The sequence below is a fragment of the Falco naumanni genome, chromosome 9 (genome assembly GCF_017639655.2).
Source record: "Falco naumanni isolate bFalNau1 chromosome 9, bFalNau1.pat, whole genome shotgun sequence".
In the NCBI taxonomy this organism is placed as follows: Eukaryota; Metazoa; Chordata; class Aves; order Falconiformes; family Falconidae; genus Falco; species Falco naumanni.
The window spans coordinates 641,787-664,569 of record NC_054062.1 but is presented as its reverse complement, the minus strand read 5'-3'; the positions used below and the strand labels follow the sequence as shown (position 1 = coordinate 664,569).

At 55.5% G+C, this 22,783-nt stretch overlaps 3 protein-coding genes and 1 long non-coding RNA gene across 7 annotated transcripts; 2 read left to right on the top strand and 2 right to left on the bottom strand.

Annotated features, from left to right (window-relative positions):
* Positions 1 to 1,182: 1,182 nt before the first annotated feature.
* ENDOG (endonuclease G) lies at positions 1,183 to 3,189 on the top strand. The gene is made up of 3 exons (XM_040607075.1): positions 1,183 to 1,686; positions 1,794 to 1,903; positions 2,453 to 3,189. The coding sequence occupies exons 1-3, from the start codon at positions 1,198 to 1,200 to the stop codon at positions 2,736 to 2,738; spliced, it is 885 nt and encodes a 294-aa protein (XP_040463009.1). The 5' UTR covers positions 1,183 to 1,197; the 3' UTR covers positions 2,739 to 3,189.
* Positions 3,190 to 3,585: 396 nt separating this feature from the next.
* On the bottom strand, positions 3,586 to 8,741 carry SPOUT1 (SPOUT domain containing methyltransferase 1). The gene is made up of 12 exons (XM_040607074.1): positions 8,661 to 8,741; positions 8,540 to 8,582; positions 8,325 to 8,447; positions 8,013 to 8,172; positions 7,316 to 7,405; positions 6,931 to 6,980; positions 6,561 to 6,691; positions 6,066 to 6,138; positions 5,599 to 5,697; positions 4,802 to 4,904; positions 4,133 to 4,280; positions 3,586 to 3,964 (listed from the first exon to the last, which is right to left on the bottom strand). Exons 1-12 carry the CDS (start codon positions 8,697 to 8,699, stop codon positions 3,890 to 3,892), a joined length of 1,134 nt encoding a protein of 377 aa, XP_040463008.1. The 5' UTR covers positions 8,700 to 8,741; the 3' UTR covers positions 3,586 to 3,889.
* Positions 8,742 to 9,298: 557 nt separating this feature from the next.
* KYAT1 (kynurenine aminotransferase 1) lies at positions 9,299 to 22,740 on the bottom strand. 4 transcript variants are annotated; one of them, XM_040607068.1, is made up of 14 exons: positions 22,641 to 22,740; positions 17,452 to 17,573; positions 15,638 to 15,696; positions 14,537 to 14,687; positions 14,078 to 14,227; positions 13,615 to 13,701; positions 13,375 to 13,503; positions 12,922 to 13,042; positions 12,182 to 12,258; positions 11,834 to 11,923; positions 11,300 to 11,486; positions 11,022 to 11,098; positions 10,716 to 10,802; positions 9,299 to 10,296 (listed from the first exon to the last, which is right to left on the bottom strand). In XM_040607068.1, the coding sequence occupies exons 2-14, from the start codon at positions 17,533 to 17,535 to the stop codon at positions 10,228 to 10,230; spliced, it is 1,368 nt and encodes a 455-aa protein (XP_040463002.1). In that variant the 5' UTR covers positions 17,536 to 17,573; positions 22,641 to 22,740; the 3' UTR covers positions 9,299 to 10,227. The 4 variants fall into 4 exon arrangements, with proteins under 4 accessions (XP_040463002.1, XP_040463001.1, XP_040463003.1 ...); XM_040607067.1 differs by lacking the exon at positions 22,641 to 22,740 and adding an exon at positions 19,518 to 19,640; XM_040607069.1 differs by lacking the exon at positions 22,641 to 22,740 and adding an exon at positions 19,249 to 19,478.
* Positions 17,583 to 20,627, top strand: LOC121094006. The gene is made up of 2 exons (XR_005829705.1): positions 17,583 to 18,509; positions 20,423 to 20,627. It is a non-coding gene; the product is annotated as an uncharacterized LOC121094006 (long non-coding RNA).
* Positions 22,741 to 22,783: the final 43 nt, after the last annotated feature.

The following is a 22,783-nucleotide window of genomic DNA, read 5'->3' as shown; positions in this document are numbered from 1 at the left end:
CAGACTACAGCTGCTAAATTGATTGAGCTTTTCAGAGAGAACTTTTAATGACTTTGATACACCCAGACAGGCTGGTTCCTATGTGAAAAGCAGTTTTATATTCCTGCTTATCCCCTCCTGTGTGGTAGGACTTCTGTCTGGCTGTTGAAAGGACTTGTTGGACTCTTCAAGGGCTTGGGCCATCCCGTTTTTTATTGTTGGGGTCAGACAGTATTTCAATAGCACTTCCTTGCTCGTGTGGCCAAATAACACCTGTTCCACCCTTGAGATGTTTTCCCCTCTGATTTCTTTTAATCTCGGTCTGCTGCAGGAGCAGTGAGGTTGGCTGAAGCAGCAGTTCTTTGGGTTGGGGGGCATTGGCCTGTGGTGCCTTGGACACCCCTTCTATCTTAGGGGCCCAAACAGAGGATGCTTAAGTGGCTGTTACAGTGCGTTGCTCGCAGGCATGGCTGCTGCCAGGAGGGGAAGGGGGACCCATCTTCAACTGGGAGGAAAATGGGACGCTGTGCTGGATGCAGGGGAGCCGAGCCTTCCCTGGGAAGAGGAGGGGCCGCTCTGCCTGCAGCACCCTGCAGCTCGGGCTGTGGGAAACTTGGTGGCTTTGCCAGGGGGGTAGGAGCAAGAGGACGCTGGCCATGGAGGTGTTGAGGGCGGTCACTCAGAGCACTGATTTCGCGTTTGGATTTGGTGACCTAACGTGGGCTGATTCACGCTGAGGCGGCGGGCGGGATGGGGGGCAGCGGCGCTTTGGGGGAGGCCGGGCTGGGCAGGGGGGAAGGGGCAAGTGCCGGAGGGCCGGGGCTGGGTGTGCCCCGGGTGGGGGGAGGCGCCGGCGCGGGTGGCCGAGGTCACTCCATCGCCCTCGAGCTCGTCCGCGCTTCCGCTGAAGCTCCGTTTTGGCGGCGCTGCCCCGGCCCCAACGGGCGGCTGCGGGTTACGCGGCCGGGCGGGGGGGGGGCGCGGGCCGCCCCGGGGGTCCCCCGGCGGCGCCGCCGCTGCGGTTTTGTACTCGCCGCCGCCGGGGCTCCCCGTTCGGCGCTGTGCTCCCGCCTGCGCAGCCAAGCCCCGCCGGGCCCGGGGGTCGCGGCCTGCCCGCCCCGGCGCCCCTCGCCCTTAAGAGGCCGCCGCCGCCGCGGCCCCTTTAAGCGGCGCCCGCCCCGCCCCGCCCCGCGGCGCAGCGCAGCGCAGCGCACGGCCATGGTGCGGGCCCGGTGGCTGCTGCCCGGCGCCGCGCTGGCCCTGGGCGCGGGGCTGGGGGCGGCCCTGGGCGCCCGGCGGCGGCCCGAGGGCGACGCGGTGGCGGCGCTGCTGGGCCGCCTGCCCGTGGTGCCCGCCGTGGCGGCGGCCGGCCCGCCGGGGGCGGCGGGGTCCGAGCTGGCCCAGTACGGGCTGCCCGGGGTGGCGCAGCTGCGCGCGCGCGGCTCCGACCTGCTGTGCTACGACCCGCGCAGCCGCGGCGCGCTCTGGGTGATCGAGCGGCTCGAGCGCGAGCGGCTGCGCGGGCCCTCGGAGCGCGCCGCCTGCGCGTTCCGCGAGGACGACTCGGTGCACGAGTACCACCGCGCCACCAACGCCGACTACCGCGGCAGCGGCTTCGACCGCGGGCACCTGGCGGCCGCCGCCAACCACCGCTGGAGCCAGGAGGCCATGCAGGACACCTTCTACCTCAGCAACGTGGCCCCGCAGGTAGGGCCGCGCCGGGCCCGCCGGGGGGGTGGCGGGTGAGGAGCCGGGCCCGCGGGGGGCGCGGGGAGAGCCCCCGGTAACCGGCTGCTGCCCCGCGGGCGGGCCAGGACCCCCACCTGAACGCGCACGCCTGGAACAGCCTGGAGCGGTACAGCAGGAGCTTGGCCAGGAGCAACAAGGACGTCTACGTCTGCACGGGGCCGCTTTACCTGCCCAGGTAAACGCGGGGGCCGAGCGCGGGGGGAGGAGGGGCAGAGGGGCACCCCCTGCACCCCCGGCCGGGGCGATGCGCAGGAAGGAGCCCCCTCGGGGCAGGGTCACCCTGCCCCCCTTGAGCTGGAGCTGCAGCGAAACCGCCGCCCGCAGCGGTAGTTACCGGGTTGGACCGCAGGCCTCAGCACGGAGTTTCGAGGGTTTGTTCCGTGGGCTGTTTCTCCGCTTAAGACCGTGACTCTGCTTGCAGGGACCCTCACGCAGTGCTAAAGCGCCGCCGTCTCGCGTGGGGTCTCTTCAGCAGCAGGAAACGGCTTGGGAAGGCTGTTAGGGAGAGAGCAGGGGAGAAGGGACATGGGGGCGCAGAGCCAACACAGCTCAGCCTTCCTGTGTCACGTACCCCCCGGCTCAGCAGTGGGTTTGCACCCCTGCTGCAGAAGTGGGGCTGCTCCCTGCCGTCCTGTGGGGTGGGAGCTTGCTTTGGGGGCAGAGGGCTGAGGGGGTGGACGTGGCACCAGACGAGGGGGTAACACAGGCGTTGCTGTTGGTGCAGGATGGAGGCAGACGGGAAGATGTATGTCAAGTACCAGGTGATCGGGAAGAACCACGTAGCCGTCCCCACCCACTTCTTCAAGGTGCTCATCTTGGAAAAGGAGAGCGGGGAGATAGAGTTGCGCTCCTACGTGATGCCAAACAGCCCCGTGGATGAGAAGATCCCCCTGGAACGGTTCCTGGTTCCTATTGAGAGTATTGAGCGAGCCTCGGGGCTTCTCTTTGTCCCCAACATCCTGAAGAGAACAAGTAACTTGAAAGCCATCACAGCTGGAAACCAGCGTTGAACCCCAACTAAGCAAATCCAGGTATCCCCTAGGAAGGACCGAGAGCAGTTGCCTGCAGGGTGATAGTTCTTTGTGCAGTTTTAAAGGTGGGAAATAAGAATCAAACCAATGCTTCTCCTTACCCCTGCCCTCATCCTGCATACCAGTGGAACACGCCATGCAGCAGGTCTCAAGGGCAGGTCCTGCAGAAGGCTCCCGGGCACTTCACTTTAGCAGCCTGCTACAGAATCTGCTCTTGCTCTGCCACACAGACCATGCTCCTGTAATTGTTCCCTTTGGGTTGTGTGTGGCTCATTAAAACAAAGGGAAGTTAATTTAATTTCTGCTACTTGGCGGGGAAGGGTGGGTGCAGGGGGGGAGGACAGGAGAGGTTCCGCCTTTCTGTGGCCAAAGGCTTCTGTGATTGTTTTCTTTCAGCAGATGGTTTTAGCAGTAAAGCTTCTGATCATCACCAGTATTGGGTGTTTCTTATCTGCTCTTACCAAAGCTCTGAATATCCCGGCAGGAAGAGGGGAGGACAGAGCCAACTCTTCCCGCTGCTTTCCCGTTTGAGCTCAGTGTAGGCAGAGCTTAAGCATCACAGATAGAGCTGAACTGTAACAAGCTATGCTGATGTGCTTTAGTGCTGAGGCCCAACCGAGGCTCCAGCCTTTCCTACTGTTGGTGAGGATGAAGACTTGGAGTTGAAGGGGGCTGGGAGAAGTCAGGCCAAGACAGGAACAGCTTCTCGGCACAAGGATTAAGCTTTGACGTCCTTCAAATCTGAGGGCCACACGGCTCCAGAGGCACTGAGCGTGCAGGATCTTCGCACGCTGAGCACCCACCCAAACATGGACTTCAAGGCAGCTGAGGTTCCGTACTGCTTTATTCCCCACCCCAGACACCTGAACTGCTGTGACCCAGGGCTGGTGCCAGCCCTTGTCTCAGCTGCTGAGGGGCAGCAACCAGCCCTTGGCCAGGCCGTGCAGGCTGGAGGGCGCAGACCTGCTGCTCCCAAGGGCAGCCTGGCGCTGGGTCGAGCAGCGCTGCCAGCTTCAGTCACGCTGCGTCTTGGCCCCACCAGGATCTTGGAAGTGATTTGCCCAGCACCTCACGTTTGAGCAGCCGCTTCCCCATGGCAGACCTCAGCAAGGTCAGTTGTTTTCCTTCCCTCAGCTGGCGCTGGGTGTCCTCACGGCCTCATCGATGTGGGGTCTCAGCGCAGACAGAGAGATCAGCAATGCTTCCTGGAACAGACCCAGAGGGCAGTCAGAACTGCCAGGCAGGCCAGCTGCTCTCTGCCAAGGCATCGCCATGGGGAACAACATGGGGGCCACAACTGTTGCTGCCAGAGGTGGAACCGCAGCAGTGCTCTGCGCACGCGGGCATCGCACCCCGTTAGCCACCCGCCCTACCTCTGTCCGGATGGTTCTGCTGCCTTGGTTGGGACAAGTGTTCAGGTAGAAGTCAAATAAGACGCTTGGGTCTGTGACCTCCAGGTTTGGGTCCACGTCAACCCCAGCTTCCAAGCCCTCAAGCCCTCCAAACACGACGAGGGCGTGCCTAGGGGAGAGCACAGGGACAGGCTGAGGGGACGTGGCTCCTATGCCCGCCCCGAGCTGTACAGAGGAGCACTGCTTGTGTGCCTTGAGCCTTCAAGCCTGTGAAGAACTGGCCTCGCAGGAACAGTTCTCTTTAAGTTGATCTGCAAGAAGCAGGCTTGTTTCTTTTGAGTATCTGGGTCTGTGTTCAAGCTCCTCTGTGCCGCTGGAGCAGCGAGTTGTGTCCCTTGCTGACAATATCCATTCCAGCGGCCTCTCTAACAAAGGCACTTTGCCAACGCGACAGTCCCTGCTCCCGACTCCAGAGAGACAGGAAAGGAATCGGCCTTGTCCTGGGGTACTCCCCCAGCTTCTGATGCAGAGGAACGTGCCTTGGCATAAAAGGAAGCAGCAGAGCACAGGAGGGGGCCTGCAGGCGCTTCTGTCTAGGAGCATTCCTGCCTGGGAGGACAGCAGTGCAGCTCTGTGGCTGCACTAGGCCTCTGGTGGCTCCACACAGGGCCAAGCCAGCGGGACACAAACCTGAAGGACGGGAGAGTGGCCTGATCTACAGAGCTGCCCCGCTCTGAGGTCCCAATAGAGAGGTCATAGCCTTCCTTGAACGGGCACTCTGAAAAGACAGCACCTGCAAAACAAACACGATGTGTGGTTATTTATGTGGTGCTCTCGCCCACGCAGCGTGGTTCCTGGACAGGCTGACGCCCCACAGGTGAGGTGGCAGCCAAAGGAATTGCTTTTTGGTGCCACTAGTGCATCAGGAAACAAAAGAAATATTCGTCTTTCCTATGCACTTTCCCTGCTGCAGGAGTCTCCAGCACACTTCACCGCAGCACCTTCTCCTCAAAGCTCAAACAGGTGCCGGGAATCATTCCTTGACTAACAGCTTACAGTTTTCCTAGGAAGTCCAATCAACCAAAAGACAGGAAAAGGATTTTGCAGGGTTTTTGAGCTCAAATGTGACTGCCGGCTTTGACGTGAATGAGTGGGAGGTAGTTATCATGGAAATGGAGATGTACTGGCTGGAGATGGAGAGCACGAACTCCTGTCTTTTGCTACAACGTGGACGTTTGGAGCAATGACGAGTGGAGGTACAGGGCAGAGTACTGGTGGCACTTGGGGTGATTAATACCCCTAGCTTTAGCCCTTGCATTTGATTGCTGCAAAGCTGCTAGCTGTGTGTGTAAGCTGCCTTTAAAATGAGAGATTTCTAAGAAAGAGACATAACGTGTGCTGCAGGTGTGCAGCCAGTAGGCCTGAAGGTGGGGTGGAAGCCCAGGCAGAGCCAGGGCAGACAGCGGAGAATCCCTGTGAATACTCACTCAAGCAGGAGGCAAGGCGGACGCTGTAACCCCAGTACAAGCCTGAGACTGTCCGAGGGTGGTGTGTGGACACCACGGTGCCTTTCCGCACTCTGGCTTCTGAAAGGGAAGCAAAGGGATTAACAGCCCTGTGACCTCCTAGTGAGCTGGATGTGACCAGCCACGCATGGCAGTTTCTCCTGGGGCAGGGCACCGACTTGGTGTACAACCCAGAACCTCCCTTTTGAGCACATTCCAGTAAGCGTGCAAGTAGGACAGGGCTGTTTATCAGCTCTTTGACCAGTAAGAGCTCTTTCCAGTTAACTAGGGAGGTATGGTAAGGGTGATACTAAAATGGTGTGTGGAGTGAAAGACAGTGCAAAGCCGCAGGGCATCTTCAAACATCAGTTTGAAACATCAAACATCATGTGAAAGGACCAGCCCCTGCAGGACTGAGGGTTACAGATGTGAGCAGGGCAGCGGGTTACCTGGCTTCTGGGGTTCTGCCAGGCGCACAGTGACTCGCAGTCCAGGCTTCAGCTGTCTGTCGATCTGCACCTCCTGCAGTGACAGTCACCATCAGCATCAGACATTCTAGTACTGGGGAAGGTGGGGATGGACGGGGAGGATGGAAGACGTTCTAGTACTGAGGAAGTGGGTGTCTGTTCTGGCCTGGAGCTGGAATGAGGAGCTCTGTGACCAGGGCCTGTGTGGCTCAAAGCAGGCCCAGGGTGGCTCGTCGGCAGCCTGAGACTTATTTTGCTGCTCAAAGGTTCAACTCCAGTAGCAAAGCAATGATGTGCTGGAACGGGCAGGCCCACCAGGACTTGGGAAGCTACAAACATTGACGAGCCAGGAGGGACAAGATAGCAACAGCATTTAAACCTCATGCCAGCCCACCACCTCATGCCAGCAGTACCCATCTTGCCTGCTTCAAATCTGCCAGAGGAAGTTGTTTTGGGATCTGTGGGTAACAGACGTACCTTCCGCATCCCACAGTTAACAAAAGAGCCTCTGTCTGGCTTAGTTGGCCGGTCCAACACCACCCCTTCTCGGTACTCTGAATCCTCATCCACACGCATGTGATGGGGGCTGTCCAGGGGGTTGAGCAGCCCTAGAACAGCACAGAGGAACACAACCGGTAAGGAGAGGATGTAATAGGTGGGAACGCAGGTTTAAGTACAGCTGCTCTGCTGCCCCCTCCCTCTCTGGCCCAGTGTAGCCAGCACAGCACCTCACCGCCACTCTGACTGAAGCGGGGGCAAGTTACACTATGCATCTGTGCAAAACAAGGCAGAGCTCAGGCAGGGGCAGCCAACGTGCTGTTGGCAACAGAGACAACTGAATCGTTACCTGCAAACTGCAGATCCTCATGTTTTGGAAAAAAGGATTTTCTCAAGTACCTGTTATCAGAGAAGGTTGAAATGTGAAAACAGAATCCAAGCCTCAGTTCTAGGCCTGTTCTGACTCAAAGGAGCGGAGTACAGAGAAAAGCACGCTTAGCTGCCTCATGTCCCTGATCTGCCCCTAACGTATCATGCAGGTTGTATCCTGCATTCACTGCTCTTCTTTTAGTTAAACCCCTGAACCAGACAGGTGAAACCATGATATTCGTGTTCCCGCATAATTATGCGGCACAAACAGAATTTGCCTCCTGCCTCCGTGCCCTCTAGCATGACGTGCCCACAGCAGTCAGTTCTGATGCAGACGTGATGTAGTCTGACTGTGGTAGACTTACTGAGGACACTCCAAGTACTGCAGGATCCGAGCCAGCTGCACGCAAGCCTTGCCTCTCCTCCCAATTCCTTCAAAGTCCCCCTCCACGCTCCTGAAAGAGAAAGCAAACAGCTTGCGAAGTCGGCATGAGGCTGGTCAGGCCTCCAGAAGACCAAGCAGGTGCTCCTTAGTTTGAAAACACCAGCACACCCCTCCCCTCCCCCCCTTGTAAAAGGGCTGTTCCAGAGGTGGAGACTGTTAACAAAGCATGTTTGGAATGCTCTCTGCCAGCCCAGTACCTTTTCCAGCTTTTTGATTTCTATGTATTGACATAACCTGGCAGTTGGATGCTACAGGACCGCATGGCTTGGCCAGTTAATGCCGATGCAGGTCCAAGTAAAAAGCTGAAGGACAGGAATTCATGTTCTGTAAGGATATAGCCCTGCCCTGCCCCCTCCACAGCAAGATTTAAGAGCACAGAACTTGACCTCCTGCTGCTTTGTCATCCCTATGCTGGGATAAAGGATCCTAGTCCCGTGGGCAGTTGAGGCGACCCCTCTGCCCAGCAGCACAGGGCTCCCTGTAGTCCTGGCGTTTGAGAGAGGCTCAAACATTTGCTTGAGCTCCACGTGGTTCTTTCCTGGTCTCAGCTTAATAAAAGCCTGAAAAAACCGAACGCAGAGAGGCAATGCTTTCTGAGCATGATGGCTCCTCCTTACTTTACATCTTCTCCGTGCTCATCAAACACGACGATCTCATCCACGCAGAAAATGGCACAGGCCCGGGCGATCTGCCCAGCAAGGTAGGTGCGCAGCTCCAGCGACTGGGCGTTGTTCAGGATGGAGCCCGGCAGGGCTACGCTCAGCGTGTGGTGCCGCCCTGGGGAGCGCCGCCGTCAGAGGGACCCGCGGCCCAACAGCCGCGCCCCCCGCCGGGCGCCCCCCCCCCCTCGGAACCTGAAACCGACCCGGCCGCACCGGGACGCCCCAGGGCCGCGATCGCCCCCGCCGGGGCCGCCCATCGCGCGTCACCTCTGTCTGCGCTGGGCTCCTGCTCCGCCGCCTGCTTCTCCGCCAGCTCCCGCTCCCGCTCCCGCTGCTTCTCCAGCTTCTTCAGCAGCTTCACCTCCCGCCACTTCTTCTTCTCCGCCTTCCCTGCGAGGGACAACAGCACCTCGCCTCAAGCAGCGCGCCGCGGGGGCGCCGGGGCCCGCAGCGCTCGGGGCGGCCCTTCCCGCCGGCCTTACTCTCCTGCTTCCAGCGCCGCCAGTCCACCTTCCTCTCCACAGCCTGCGGGACACAGCGGCGGTTACGGCCGGGGCCGGCCCCCGCCCCCGGGGCCGGCCCCCGGCCCCGGCCCCAGCTCACCTGCAGACCCCGCGGCCGCCCCACGCCGCCGTCCGCCATCTTGCGCCGCGCACCCCCCTCAGCGCTGATTGGCCGGAGCGCGGCGGGGCCGCCCACGGCGGGGCGGGGCCGCCGTCACGTGAGGCAGTGGGCGGGCGGAGCAGCGTTTCGGTTGCCCGCGCGTACCGGGAAGCCAGGCCGGGCTCGCCTCGCTCTGCGGGAGGGTGGGCGGCCGGGGGAGCCCCGCGGCGCAGCCCAGCGTGGCCGGGGGGAGCAGGACCCCCGCCTGCGGGTGTCTGCACCGCACCGCACCGCGTGCGTGTCGGAGGATGGGCAGGTGCACCCCGCCCCTGCGGGTGTTGTTCGTCAGTTTCAGTGACCGCAGCTCGCCCCGCCTCTGGCCCAGGCGCGTGCACGAGGGCCTTCAGCGGCGCCCTCACCCACCCGGCGGGGCGCATCCCCCCACCTCCCGCCGGCCCTATGGGTGGCCGGTGCCACCAGCTGCAGCCCCACGCAAACCCCTGCGGGGCGGCTACCGGCCGCGGGACAAGCAGCCGCCGCCATGGGATCCCGCTGCAAATGCCGCAGGGGGGCTGGCGGCTCCCTGGGAGAGCTGCATCAGCCCCATAATCATTACAGAGGCATCTACTCTTCAGTAATTGCAGTAATTCCACTTTAATAATTTAACTGCCACAAACAGTTATCGCACGGTCTGTTGCACATAACTCCTGCATGATTGATGACGATGTTTTATGTTCTTATCCAGCAGCAGGAGCAGCCCGAGGCCACTGTGCCCGCCCTGCCTGGCCACAGTGTGTGCTCATCTAAGGTCCGGAGGTTTTGCTTTGCAGCCTGGACGATGCTGCCAAGCCCTGACAAAGCACCGGGAATAGTTTGGGGGTGCACAGGGAAGGTCTGGCAATAGCCGGGGTATTTATTAAAGCCTCATTCCTGGAGGAAACCAGTTACCAATTCTGTGGTCGCCTTTCCCAGAGACGCACAGAAAAAAATAATGGGAAAATTGTTAATTATGGGAAACAGTATTTCACTGGGTTTATAATTTTCAGGATCAGAGGAATCAGCCTACGGATGGGTGGTAACACTGCACAGTCCCACGGGAACGCAGGTGCTGGTGGAAATGCTGTCCTGCATGCTGGGGCACATGAGTGAGGAGGTGGAACAAGACAAGGCACACCAACCCCTCCAGCATGCCCTCAAAGGTAGGTCCTGAAGCACCTTTTCAGAATTTGGTGGTGGAAAAGACCCCAGGAGCCATCCTTACCTCGTGTCTTGCTGTACGCATCCCAGAACTGATGAGCAAAGTCTTCAAACATTAGAAGAAACATTGAATACTGTCAGTGCACACAAAGACTCACTTTTTCTTGCAAGGAACAGCACAATCATTTCACAGTGACAATGTCCCGCAGACCCTGCGCCTGGCAAACCTCTTACCCTTTTGTCTGACAGAAAATGTGGTTGAAAGCACAAAAATAAGAATGTATCAAAGTTTGTAGCCAAGCAAAGGAAGTGGAGGAAGCACAGCTGGGGCAGGTGAGGACCATGAAGAGCCTGGTTCTCTCTCCAGTGCTCAGGGACTGTTTTTTTCCTGTTTCCATTTTTGCAATATGTCATTTGCTGCCTTCAGTGTAGCTTCCTCCTAAACAAATACCGCAGGTTCAGTCAGTGGCTTTCAGCCAAATCCCCCTTCCCCTCACTGCAGTCATCCATATAAAAATCCTGTTCTTGTTCTGGAACACTACAACTGCCCCAGGTTCAATACGAGGCAGGTTCTGCCACCGCCGGGGTGACCATAGCTGCCGGGCAGTTAAACGTGCACCCAGAAGACTCCTGCCTTGGCCAAGGATGTAGGATGCTGATGGGAGAAAGCTTAGGATGGCACTGGCACACCTGCCCCCGGCTCGGCTTGTGTGTCTGCAGGAGGGCACTGGACCAGCTGTGGTGCCCTGCTTAGGCTCTAACACCCAAGGTGCTCTGACTTCTTGGCATTTAGCTTGTTACACCAGCCCTGATTAGCACGCCCAGCCTCACCTTCCTTTGTGCTGCCGCGTGTCTCACCTTTGCGAAGCAGAACCGGATGAAATGGTTGTAGTTGTTCTTGTGGGCCTCAGAGTAGAAAGCAGAAAGCGGGATGGCAGCAAGTCCCTGGGAAGGGGAAACATGTGGAGCTGCAGTTACCCATCCCGGGCTGGCGTGCAGCCCGCCGTGCCCAGAAGGGGTGATGCTGACCGCTCCAGGCAGCCCTGGGCCATGAGCTGCCAGACCCAGCAGCGGTGTGGTGCTGCTGGCTCCCACGAGCACAGTCAGCGGTGAGGGCACAAACCCACCACGGCGATCACGGTGGAAAGGGCCAGACGCATTTACCTTGTTCTTGACCATCCACTTTGCAAATCTGGAGTCATAGGGCTCATCGGAGTCAGGGACATCGGGGACGCTGGATCCTGCAGAAGCAAAGCAGCACAGAGGTTGGGGCTGCTGCCGGGTGCCCCAGCTGAGCCCCCAACGCACGGCCGCTGGGGAACACGCTCTTGTCCGTCGCACTTTGGTGGTGGTTTTTGCAGGTTCCTGTCCCTGCTAGTGGTACCACTCCAAGCTGGCCTGCCACACTCAGCCCTGCCTGCGCAAAACTGCAGCTGACTCACTGAATTTGGAGATGTCTGCCACCAAGAAGTAGGTGCCCTCGGGGACGATGGGTTTCATCCCCACAGCATCCAGGCTCTGGACCAGCCAGTCTCTCTTCTTCTGCAGCTCCTCGGGCAGTTGGACAAAGTAGCTGTCTGGTTTCCCGTAGAGCATGAGCTCCCTCTGGAAACCCTGAGCCACAGCCTCCTGCAAGAGAGGAGCCAGTGCCTGGTGGGAAGATGGTCAAGGCTTGCTTGGGAACTGGAGTCTTTGCTCCGACGCAATTCACTGATGATTAGGGAGCTCTCTGCCTCCAGCCCCTCCGACTGGCCCCTTAGGCTTGTCAGTGCAAAATAAGGAATATACCCCAGGCAGGCTGGCCTCTCCCCTTCCTCTCAGACATGGGGCAACTGCAGGGAGAAGGGAAGAAGCCTCTCCGGGGCACCTGTCTCATCTGTCTGGCCTTTCAGGTCAGCCATGGGCAGGAGGACCCTCTGTCACCCCTGCTTTGGGGGTTTGGGAATTGCGGGGCTACTTGCAGGGAGATACCTTACCTGGGCAAGTGTGGCACAGTGGTACGCTGAGTTTTGGTGCACAGTGCGGAGGTGCTGCAGCAGCCTGTTGGGTCCCATGGTCCAGCCCACCTGCAGCAAGGAGAGGAGGGGGAAGGTGGTGAGTCTCTGGGTACCTGCTCGGGCTCCCCTTTACTTGCCTGTGCTGCCTTCATTGTATTCTCCAGACAGGGCTATCATAAAGCAGATTTGGTACTTTCAGACCCTGAGGCTCAAAGCTGAGTGCGCGGCAGCAGCGTTCCCAGTGCTGCGCTGTGGTGACGGGACCCACATCCTGGAGCAAAGGGACAGGTATGGGGACACAACGAGGTGCCACATGGGGGAATTCACCTTCCATCCAGTCGCACTGAAGGTCTTCCCAGCACTCCCAATGACCACCGTGCGGTCCCACATCCCTTGCAAGGTGGCTGGCAATGGAACAAGAGAGAAACGCCAATGGCAGAGCTCAGCATGCTTGCCTCCGGGCTGCGTTAATGACGGTGGGAGCTCTTTGACCACTATAACCTGTGGTGACCTCTTGTGTGCACAGCACATCTTTCACCTGGATGAGCCTCAAAGCATGTTCCAGCAGGAAGCTGGACTTCTGAAGAGCATCTCTTTATAACTAACTGTTTCCATATGCATGCACCCAGCCCCAGGGGTTCCCAGAGGTGCCAAGCACCATCACCCTGCAAGATGGTGTTATTGCAACAGGAAGAACACGCCTCTGAAATCATGTTGACATGGATGTTCCAAAACTAGAGACACTCAGAAAACTGTGAGTTTACAAAGTATGGGGAAAAATTCAGTTTCACTGAAGCCAAAGGGCTCTTTGCTCCAGATCTCATGCTGTGAAGCTCTTTTGTTCCCTCTAACTGGCTCTGGAAGTCAAGGCTCTGGTTTAAGACCTGGCTTGGAGGCTGAGACTGAAGTGCGGCAAAATACCTCTAAGGGGCATACAAGCCCAGTAGCATCACGTGGGCAGGCAGCCCGTGTAATTTCCAGGGGACCCCAGTTAAACCACCAGTTCCTTCCCCGAAGTTGCTGTACCCAGAGAAGATATCCAGGCTCAGCCAAGCCATTCTCCATACCGATGCGGATGTGTTCCTTCCCATCGTAGACCAGCCACTCGTACACTTCATCGCTGAAGCACAGGACGTCATGCTTCACACACAGCTCTGCAATGAGCTCCAGCTCCCCTCGGCTGAACACCTGCAGGGAGCAGAGCAGAGATGCGGCAGGAGCGCCTCTGAGCCCCTCCTGTCCCAGCCCTTCCATGAAAGCTGTGCACCCTGCCTGCACCACCTCCCAAGCCAGGGTGGGCAGGAGCTGGCTGAGTGGTCTGACAGGGCAAAGCCACTGCTGGCACAGAAGATCAGGCTTAAAAACACCAGAAGAGCGAGGGCAGCACGTGATGCTCCCACAACACCCATTCCCTTATGTGCGAGGAAGGTTGAGTGACTGCTACACTGCAAATGTGCCCAGGTGAGCTGTAGCACCCCAGCAGCTTTTGGGGCCAGCCACAGCAAGGCCAGAGGCATTACCTTGCCCAGAGGGTTGTTGGGTGAGTTCAGGACGATGGCTTTTGTCCGTTCACTGAATTTAGAAGCCAGTTCAGCTGGGTCCAGCTGCCAGTCTGCACTAGACATCAATTTTCCATCTTTTGGAGCTTTCTAGAGAGAACAAAGGAGAATCTTGGCTTGCTTTGCTACCTCTGCACTCACCTCTTCGCTTGCTTTGCTATGACTCTTCCCTCCTTGACAGCTTTGCTCCAACCCACTCACCGGTCTCAGCGGCACAAACACAGTTGTCCCACCGGCCATTTTCACCATTGGCTCGTAGCAGTCGAAGAAGGGCTCAATGATTATCACCTGGAAGAAAAGGGACATGTCATGCCCTCCTAACCCTGCTCAGACCTCTCAGACCCAGAGAGCAGTGAGAGGGATGGGAAATTTTAATCCCTGAATTACTGTAATGGAGAATCTGCGTTGCCTGTGGGCAGTGCCAGGGAAGAACACCACTGCTCAGGGTAAAACGGTTATTTTGCTTTATGCAGAAATGAGACAGTGTGCTGCAGCAAATAATTTTTTTCCCTTTAGAAGCTCAGATACTGGAGAATGGGGATAAACTGCTCCTGCTTTGGAAAAGGACAATGAAAACCATCCTACAGCTGCTGGCAGACCCACAGCCAGGAACGGCTCCCTTGGGGGAAAGCTGCCAGTGCAACAAGCCCAAATCTTGGGTTACCTCATCGCCTTCACCAATGAAAGCCTGGAAGCAGCAGAAAAGGGCCTGGTATGCCCCCACAGTCACCATCACATTGGTCATAGGATCCAGCTCTCGTCCGAGCAGCTTCCCAAAAAACTGGGCTAGGATCTTCACCAGAGGTGGGTGGCCCTGTGGGGTAAGAGAAGGGGTCAGAACTGGGTTGCACAAGCCTTCTAAGACATGGGTAAGACCCTGGAAGGGACCTGGGCAGCCAAGTGCCTTGTGAGGGAGCGTGCGGGGCATCTTCCAGCCTGGCTGCTCCAAATGCCCTGGTAAAGCAGGGCATTACAGGCCTGGGTGCAGGGGGCCAGGCTGAGGGTGGATGTGTGTTTTGCCTCATGAGATTTGCCCTGTTTCTTGCTGCCTGATAAGCCCTGAAGTGGCCAAGGCTAACAGAGAGCGAGCAGGTATTGCAGGTGAGGGAGTCTGTCCACGCACGAAGGCACGGGTGTACTGGTGCAGCATGTGGTTCTCCTCGCTGAGGGCTCTCAGGAATGCCTCCTTCAGAAAGCCAGGGGGAGGGAAGTCAGGGAAGCCCTGTCCCAGGTTCACTGTGGAGTAGGTGGCAGCCAGCTTTACAAACTCCACCCTGGAGAGAAGAAAGTTAGAGAAAGAAGCATTTACAGAGGGTCCGAGCAGCGTGCTGGCGCCGGCTCTGCTTGCCAGCATCCCTTTGAAGTCACCAAGGTTGGTGTCCCTCCTGCAAAGCCATCCCACTGCTCACAGGCGGACAGGACCGAGCACAGGTCACTTCAGACCTGTTTCAATTAAACCAAGGATGAGGTACTATTGCATTGAGGGGTGGTTTTAATTGTTTAATTGTTCTTGAAGGAAACAGCCACTATGTTGTCTGGGTGTGCGGTCGTAGCTGAAGCTGCACACCACTTCTGATCAGACCAGACCGAGCAGGAGAGGACTCAGAGGTTTTCAAGCTCATGCCAGTTCTGCAAAATTTAGCAACTAGGCATGTTGAAGGACACTGCAGAGGGAAAGGTAGGCTGAACTCATCGGTAGTTTGTGCCTTGAAACCAGACAGAGCAGGGCACTGGGGGAAAGCCCATTTAAATCTCTCCAAGCACGCAGCTTTCCCAATGCTAACCTGTGCCTGGCAGGCTGGGAATCACATTTGCAGCATCCCTTTGCCTGCCTCTCTGCTTGCAGTGCCCTAGAGTGACTTGAAGCAGATGCCAGGCTGCAGCTAGCGTGCTGAACCACCTGGCTCAGATTTGGGTGCTGCTGGGATCATTCAGGTGGATGGTTGGATGGGGTGCAACACACTACAAGGCAGTCCTGCCTGCCTTCCTGCAGGATGGTGCAGAGCACCTGATACAGCACGAAGTGGGAGCAGCAGGTACAGAACTGAGCCAGGGTAAAATCTCCAGGGACAGACTTGCCCTTTTGTGCGCTGCCTGAACAAATGCAAAGCAGCCAAGGGAGACTGCTGCTCTGTGCTGTGAGGGTGCAGTGGTTTCTGTCTGGAGTTAGGCTGCTTAAAACCACATCTACCATCAGGGTAAACCAGATATTCTCTTAACTCACCAGATATTCTTATCTATTCCCTCCAGCCTCCGAGCTTGCACTGGCCTTGACATTTCTGCCTGCAAAAGAGAAAAAGAGAGTCTGAAGCTTTTACCAACGGCAATGGGGCTGCGTGCGATGGGGACGTGGCCTCCCCAGGTGTGCTTTTCTGAATAGAAGGTGTGCCCTTTAGTATTGCTTCATGGGTTGTTGCTGACCGATGTTAGAGCAGTAACGCTGTTGCAGTGGTTTCTGGAAAAAGCTTCACGCACTTTTTGTGAAAGATCAGACAAGAGCTGGCAGAGAAGGATGTTTCATTTACAAGTCTCAACAAGAACTGAGAAAACAGATAAACAAAAGAAGCGTGTGTACACTCACTGGGGAGCTGGCAGTGCCTTAAACCTCATTTTCAGCTGTAATAAATCATCAGGTCAAATGACCTCAGCCAACCTGTAACAGCCAGGCCAACGACCCCAGACCTCAGGCTTTTGCCTGCCATAGCCTCTCTTGTCCTCCATTGGAAGGACCTCCTTGTTCTCTATGGGCCACAAAATATCCCCTTTTCCTAGAATAACAAACTTTTTTATCCCACACTGCTCTATGGAATAGCAGAAGTATTTACTCCTTTGTCCTGCTGGAGCACTTGGTGAAGGGAGTTGCTCTGGATCCTAAACAATATGCTGTCTTGCGCCTAAAGTTCATGGCACAAACAGGCAGCAACAGGGTACAGGCAAGAGGGGAGCACAGCACAGGTCAGTCTGATGTACAGAGGCACCAAGGTGCCGTCTGCCTGACTGGTATCTGGTTTCCATGTGCGTCATGGCTGGGGGGGGTGGGAAGAAGGACAACAGGAGACACTGAGAGCAAAGTCCTCCTTCTGGTCGGATAAGCACAGTGGGAGAATGTCAGATGTGCCTAAGGGAGCCCCACTCCTCTCCCCCAGCCCCCTGCTTTGCTCTTTCTGTACAAGCTCGCAGATATTATGGTCAGCAAGACCCAGTGCTTGAGCTGATTTTGGTTGGAGTAGAAGGATTTGTGGCTTGGAAAGTAAAAGCTGGAGGTGAAATATTAACAGTTCTCTTGCAGTGAGGCTGCTGCTGGCCACAGTTCAGAGAACTGAACAGCATCGGCAAGTGTCATGGGGGTCAGTGGGAAAAAGATGATTTAAGCCTAGAAATTCCCAGTTCTGAGGAAAGGCTTTGTCTGCTCCAGCCTTTTCAGGCAGGAAAATGACAACTACTTTCTTCTTTTGATGTCCCACCCATGCCATCCCCAGCCTGAGTGATGCTGCTGTGGGCAGCTACCCATCAGGCTGGGGAGCAACATGGTCTTGGGGCCATGCAGCCCCCAAATCTGTTTCAGTCTATTCTGCTCCCCAAACCAAATGATGAGTTTCTCCAGTTGCAATCTGCCTGGCAGCCAGGCAGGATGGTTGATTGCAAATGTAGAAGACTAAGTGGCCACAACCTTTCACCGCTGACTCCCTGCCACATGTGATTTCCTCACTTTGCATGTTTGTATCTGCAAAAGGGATGCTGGTATTTCCCAAGTACTTTGCAACCCAAGAAGCTTTAGTAGAAGAGACCATCAGATGGGGCAACCCCACCATGAGCTTTGTTCTGTATGGAAGATATTCTCTCACTTACGTTTCCTTTAAATAGGCTACCTGGAAATAAGCAGGTACAGAGGAGATTGCACCAGTGTGACTTTTCCTGGTGTGTCCTATCCACCTTCCCTGCCAAGGCTAGCTCCTGGGCAGTGAGTTCCCTGAGGGCTGCAGCCTCAGCCAGGGACCAGGCTGCTGGCCAGAAACAGTCACATTGGGCATTCAATACCTCACTGGAGTATGAGCTATATCCAGCGCTGCTCTTTCTCTCCAGCAAGAAGTGACGCAGAGACGGTCCTGCTCTCCTGAGCATGCCACGGCTCCTGCTGTCTCACTGGTACGGGCACAGACCTGCATTTCCCCCAGACACAAAGCAGAAGAGTAAGACAACCACTCCATGGCTGCAGGAGTAAAGCAAATGCTCTGTGTACCCAGGGCCGAGGCAGGTCCAGACCCAAAGCTGTGATCATTCTGCCACAGAAAGGAAAAAGGGGAACAAGGTGCTCTGCGTGTTGTCGCTGCAACGTCAAAGAGTGCCAGGGCTGTACTTTGTACCCATGACACGCACAGGCTCAGGATCCCATGGGCAACCACGGCTTCCGCCTCCTCTCTCCTGAATTCCAGGTTCTCCCCACTTTCCTCTGCGCTGGGGGGAGCGGTACAGACACCACTGAGAGGGCATCCTCTGGGAGTTCTGTATTCAATATCAGCTTCCCATCCAGTTTCATTTATCCCAGGTATCTCTTGCCTCTGCCCTTCCTGGCTGCTGGGGCTGTGCCTCGGCCAGGCTGTTTGAATACCCTGCCTCTTGGGGCTGGCAAGTGAAACAAGGGGCCTTAGGGACGTGCCACACAAACCCATCTCTTTTTTCATGTTCTTAAGGTTACCAAAAAAATCAAAGCAAGAGTACTGCTGGTTTTGAGACTCTCTGACCTCTCAGCTGCTGCAGCTCTGGGCTGTTTAGTCACAAGTTTTACTCTGATTGACAAGATGACAGCTTCCATCTTCAAAGTGATTTTGGTGTTTACCTTTCCTTCAAGGCCCCAGACAACTTAATTTCTGTGCCTGCTGCTGCCTGTTCCTTCACCTCAGACTCCCTCAACTATTCTACAACATTGCTTAAACATGCAGCATTTAAGCTAAAGTAAGTTAATTTTTCGTTAGGTACTTGAGGTAAAAGTGGTGAGTCTGGAGGACACACGTGCCTTTATTTTGACCAGCCATGGATTAATTTACCCAGCTGCCAAAAAGTAAATTAAAACAGGTTTGAAGCTGACCAGCCCACAAGTAAGTTCTCAGTACTGCTAGGTGCACTTTCCACCTTGACATGCAGGATGTACGTCCCCACGGTTTCCATCTTGTGTTATTTCTAACAAAAGTCCAAAGTGGCTGCCAGCTGAAACCAGTGGGGTTTTACATCTCTTTGCCCAGGTGGGACAAAACAACACAATTCATGGAAAAAACGGGAAGCCACAGCATAATATTAGTCAGGACTGAGAAATGTCCACCTTGCCCCTGTGTGCAGGACAGCTGCATGTTGGGGCCAGTGCTGAGATGTGGGGGGACACTGCTTTGGGATGCAAAGCAAATGAGTACTGGAATGAGGGGACTAACTCTGCAGGTGACAAAATGGAAGTGTGGTAGTTAAAGAGGGCTTCAACAGATTACAGAGAACTAGGAGCGGGTCTAAGAGCTGTGCACGAGGCTGCTGCAAAGAACTAGAGGCAGCACCAGGGTCAGGGTGCTGCTGCCAGTGGGAGCAGCCGAGCAGGGCTGGGGCAGAGGGCTCTGCCTCACCGCCACAGCCCTGGCGAATGTTTTGGAGCAGGGACAGCCACCAGAGCCGGAAAGCCTGGGAAGGGCTCGGGGAGCCTCTCACCTGGCGGGGCATTTCAGGCTATGCTGTACGTACGCGCCCTGGACAGGAGCCGGGGCACCTCTTGCCCTGGCAGGGTGCACAGGACGGAGCACACTAAGGATTTTGGAGGTGACAGCCGAAAGGTCATGGTGGGCACCGGTCACTCACCACCTCCTGCCCTGCAGCCTGCGGGCACCAGCCGTCTCCTCCGCCCCGCTGCTCACCAAGCACCTCCGCAGCGCTGGCCAGCCTGGGTGCTCACAGGTGCACCCGAAAGACTTCTGGGGACAAGGGTCCCCCTGAACCCCTCACACCACGGGGTGCAAGGCCACAGCACAGCGGGAGCACGAGCGAATGCAGCAGCAACAGCCAGGAAGCGCGCACACGCAGGCACAAGGCAGCTCCCAGATGGGATAGCGGGGGTAAAACCGACTTACACCAAGCTGCGCTACGCTGGTTTATGCTGGAAAGTCTGGCACGACCGCCCAGGCTGCCTTTGCACACATGCTGCCCTCTCCCAGCCTCTGAAAGGCTCCATCTGCAGCTGGGACTTCCTGGGAGGAGTCGGAGCCTGCAGGAAGGTGGGAGTCGAGCTGCAACACTCCGAGGGGGAAAATCGTACCGGGGGAAAAAGAGATCTTGGGCTGCTCTGTAAATCACCAGGGTGAGGGAGGAGAGGGCTTTTGGGACACAGGTCCCTTCCAGAGGCTCAGAGTCAGAGCTGCCAGAGGGTTTTAGCTGCCTGGGAAAATAGCCCAGCATATTGTTCAGATGGAGCATCATAGATCATACCACCGTAATTATAGTGGGATAATTTTTGTGGTATGGCTATAATTACTTTGGCATGACAATGGCAGGGAATTTCCCTTTGAGTGAAGTGTTCAGTCATTTTGAAAAATTATTTCTTATTTTATTTTTATTTTAAATTATTTCTTAATTTATTAGAGTCAGAGACTCTAAAATATTTTACCCTGCAGGCTTAACACTATTGGAGAATGGATCACAGGTACAGAAGGTGGAGGCATGAGCGTTAGGTTCCTCAGAGGGTAACGACCTACTGTCACGATACAACCTAGAGCAGGATCTTGCAGCATTGTCCGACCCCTGGGCTGTGGATGGGCAGGGAGGCAGATAGCAGCCTCAGAGGGGGATTTCAGCGCAGGGATGCAGAAGCTGAACTCTCCATCAGTTGTTTGAGAGGTGACAGTTGCTGCAGTGAGGCGTAGAGCGCAAATCATCCTCTCTTGGCTTCCCTTTTCCTTTTGTGACAAGGCTTTACAAGCACTGATGAATCAGGTTGTGTGGGTCTCCTGAGTGAGTATTTACTGTCTCCCTTTCACAGCTGGAAAAAGTGAGCCACAGGGAAAGGAAGCGGCCGACATCCGCTGTGCCAAAGGTTCCTGGATCCTAACCCGGTGTCTGGCCACTGCGCTCACAGCACCCCTGCCATGACTAAGCAGGAGGGAATGTCTGCGCAGGCAGATGCGAACTCTGTTTTCTAAACCACTGTTTAACCCAAACACTGAAATAAACAGATGGAAGGAAAACTTGTGTTTGCTCCTGTAACAATGCATCTGGTACACCCTGAGCCATCTAACAGCTCAACGCCATTTTATCCTCTCCGTCCTGCCGTCCTCACTATGCTTTCTTTGCCCCCTCCTCCACCAGCCTTGCACCTTCGCTGGTGGTTGTTTACCCCTGAGCTGAGCTCACTTGACTAACTAAACTGGCAAAAAGCCAACTGACAGAAAAGTGGACAATTTTCTGTAAAGTCCGTGAGTTGAACTGGCTCAGGGCAGGGTGTGCTTGAGTGCTAAAGGCACTGCAAGGAAACAAGAGATCCAGGCAGGGAGCAGAGCAGAGAGGAATGGGGACGAGAGGAGATGGACCGGAGCACAAGATCCCACCTTCTCTGGCAGGATTTGGCCTTTATATTGGTTGGTTCAACAGTAACATGTGACTTTACCTTCATGTCCTCTTGAAATTCAGCTGAAATTGCTGGATAATATCTATGTGGATTTGGCCTTTATATTGGTTGGTTCAACAGTAACATGTGACTTTACCTTCATGTCCTCTTGAAATTCAGCTGAAATTGCTGGATAATATCTATGTGGCCAGCAAGGAAAAGGACACATCTAACCTTCTTGGAGTTTGTATTGTAAAACTCAAGGAAAATTAGGACCCTTTCTTTCTGCAGGTCATTTGGATTTAGTAGGTGCATCTGGACACAAACATTTCTTCTTAATGATTTTTTTTTTTTTTTTAAATCTAGCTATTGCACTGGTGCTACAACAGGCAGGTTGTTGCCTGATCCTGGTGGGTGGGATCATAGCTCCTCTGGTAGCAGTCCTGTGCCTGTGGCTACAGGAGGATGCTAAGACCTACAATGTTCCTAGAAAGCCACAGATATGCTTATTTTACTGTAACAGTGATCATTGGTGTATACAATTTAAAACTGGCTGCACTTAACCACTCAGAACTGTCTCTTGTATACTAATGAAATTATAATGCATGACTTTGAACCATCTTTTATGAATTAAAAAAAAAAAAAAAAAGATGCTGCCCAGTATCTTCCAGTGAGTGAGCCAAACGACAGTAACCATTAGTGAATCAGCCTGCTTTTGTCAGGTACCACAAAATTACTGTTGGATGTATCGTCATAACACAGCAGTGTTACTATTCCTGCCGTGAGGAAACACATGCTCTGTTTTGCTGTGGGCTTAGTTCAGTGAGCTGTTGTTAAAGAAAGGGAATGGGGTTTTCAAAATATTCCACTTTAGAAATGTCACATAGGTTGGTTCTTAAGGAAGAAAGTGGTAAAAGCTTCAGCTTAAATGATTTTCATTCTTTTATTGTTAATTAGCCTTACTGTTGATAGTAGTTGTATCCACTATTTTTTATTTGAGGCATCCAGTGAAACATTCCCCAGATTTTCTCCACTGACCCGGACCACGTGCCCCTGGTCCGTAAGTGTGAGTGATGCCTGTGGCCTTGGTCATTGCTCAGTGGTTTGAAGGACAGGAACCAGGTACCCACCAGAGCTCTGCGCGGGCATGGGCGTGTGAGGCCTGGCTCTGTACTGACCTCCTGCACGGGCACAGCCAGAGCCAGGCAGGTGAAGTGGATTGTAACCGTTTTGGAAAGGGTTTAACATCACCTGGGAGGAGGCAGGGCCCTAAGGAGGAAAGACGCAGCCTCCTTTTTGCCTGCAGCCTGGGGTGCCGCACACCAGTTCTGCGCGTCTTGAACCACGCCAAGGGGCTTCAACAGAAACAGTGCGGTGTCAGGGCATGGCAGATGCAATTTTCTACCCTTCTGTGACACCAGCCCGAATCAGGGCCTGAAGCCGCCCATGGCAGGCCTGCCTTTCCTCAAGTTCCTCCCCGGGGGACAGCGGCCGCCACCCCTCAATGCCACAGGACAGCACGGCTACACATGGTACTATATTACATGAAATAATAACAGAAGGCTTGATCACGATTAGGTCATAAACCTTAATAAAGAGTGTTTGGGGAGTTCTTTGACAAAAATAATCAGTTCTGGGCGCCAAAGTTACTTACAGCAAGTGCTGGCGCTCAGCTCCTGAAATGCGGCATCCCCCTTAAGACGCTCACCATTTTGCGCGCTGCCCTGCACCAAGATGGCGCCCCCGCCCTCATTTTCCGCTTCCCACCTCTACCTCGCCCGCTCGCCCCCGTCGGCC

Coding starts and splice junctions, on each gene's coding strand:
- ENDOG (XM_040607075.1), top strand. CDS start 1,198: ATGGTGCGGGCCCGGTGGCTGCTGCCCGGCGCCGCGCTGGCCCTGGGC. Junction 1,687..1,793: donor TCAGCAACGTGGCCCCGCAG/GTAGGGCCGCGC, acceptor CGGGCGGGCCAG/GACCCCCACCTGAACGCGCA. Junction 1,904..2,452: donor GGGCCGCTTTACCTGCCCAG/GTAAACGCGGGG, acceptor CTGTTGGTGCAG/GATGGAGGCAGACGGGAAGA.
- SPOUT1 (XM_040607074.1), bottom strand. CDS start 8,699: ATGGCGGACGGCGGCGTGGGGCGGCCGCGGGGTCTGCAG. Junction 6,981..7,315: donor CAGTACTTGGAGTGTCCTCA/GTAAGTCTACCA, acceptor CTCTGATAACAG/GTACTTGAGAAAATCCTTTT. Junction 6,139..6,560: donor TTAACTGTGGGATGCGGAAG/GTACGTCTGTTA, acceptor CTGTCACTGCAG/GAGGTGCAGATCGACAGACA.
- KYAT1 (XM_040607068.1), bottom strand. CDS start 17,535: ATGCTCAGGAGAGCAGGACCGTCTCTGCGTCACTTCTTGCTGGAGAGA. Junction 13,504..13,614: donor TGTTTGTGCCGCTGAGACCG/GTGAGTGGGTTG, acceptor TGTTCTCTCTAG/AAAGCTCCAAAAGATGGAAA. Junction 11,099..11,299: donor GGCAGACATCTCCAAATTCA/GTGAGTCAGCTG, acceptor TTGCTTCTGCAG/GATCCAGCGTCCCCGATGTC.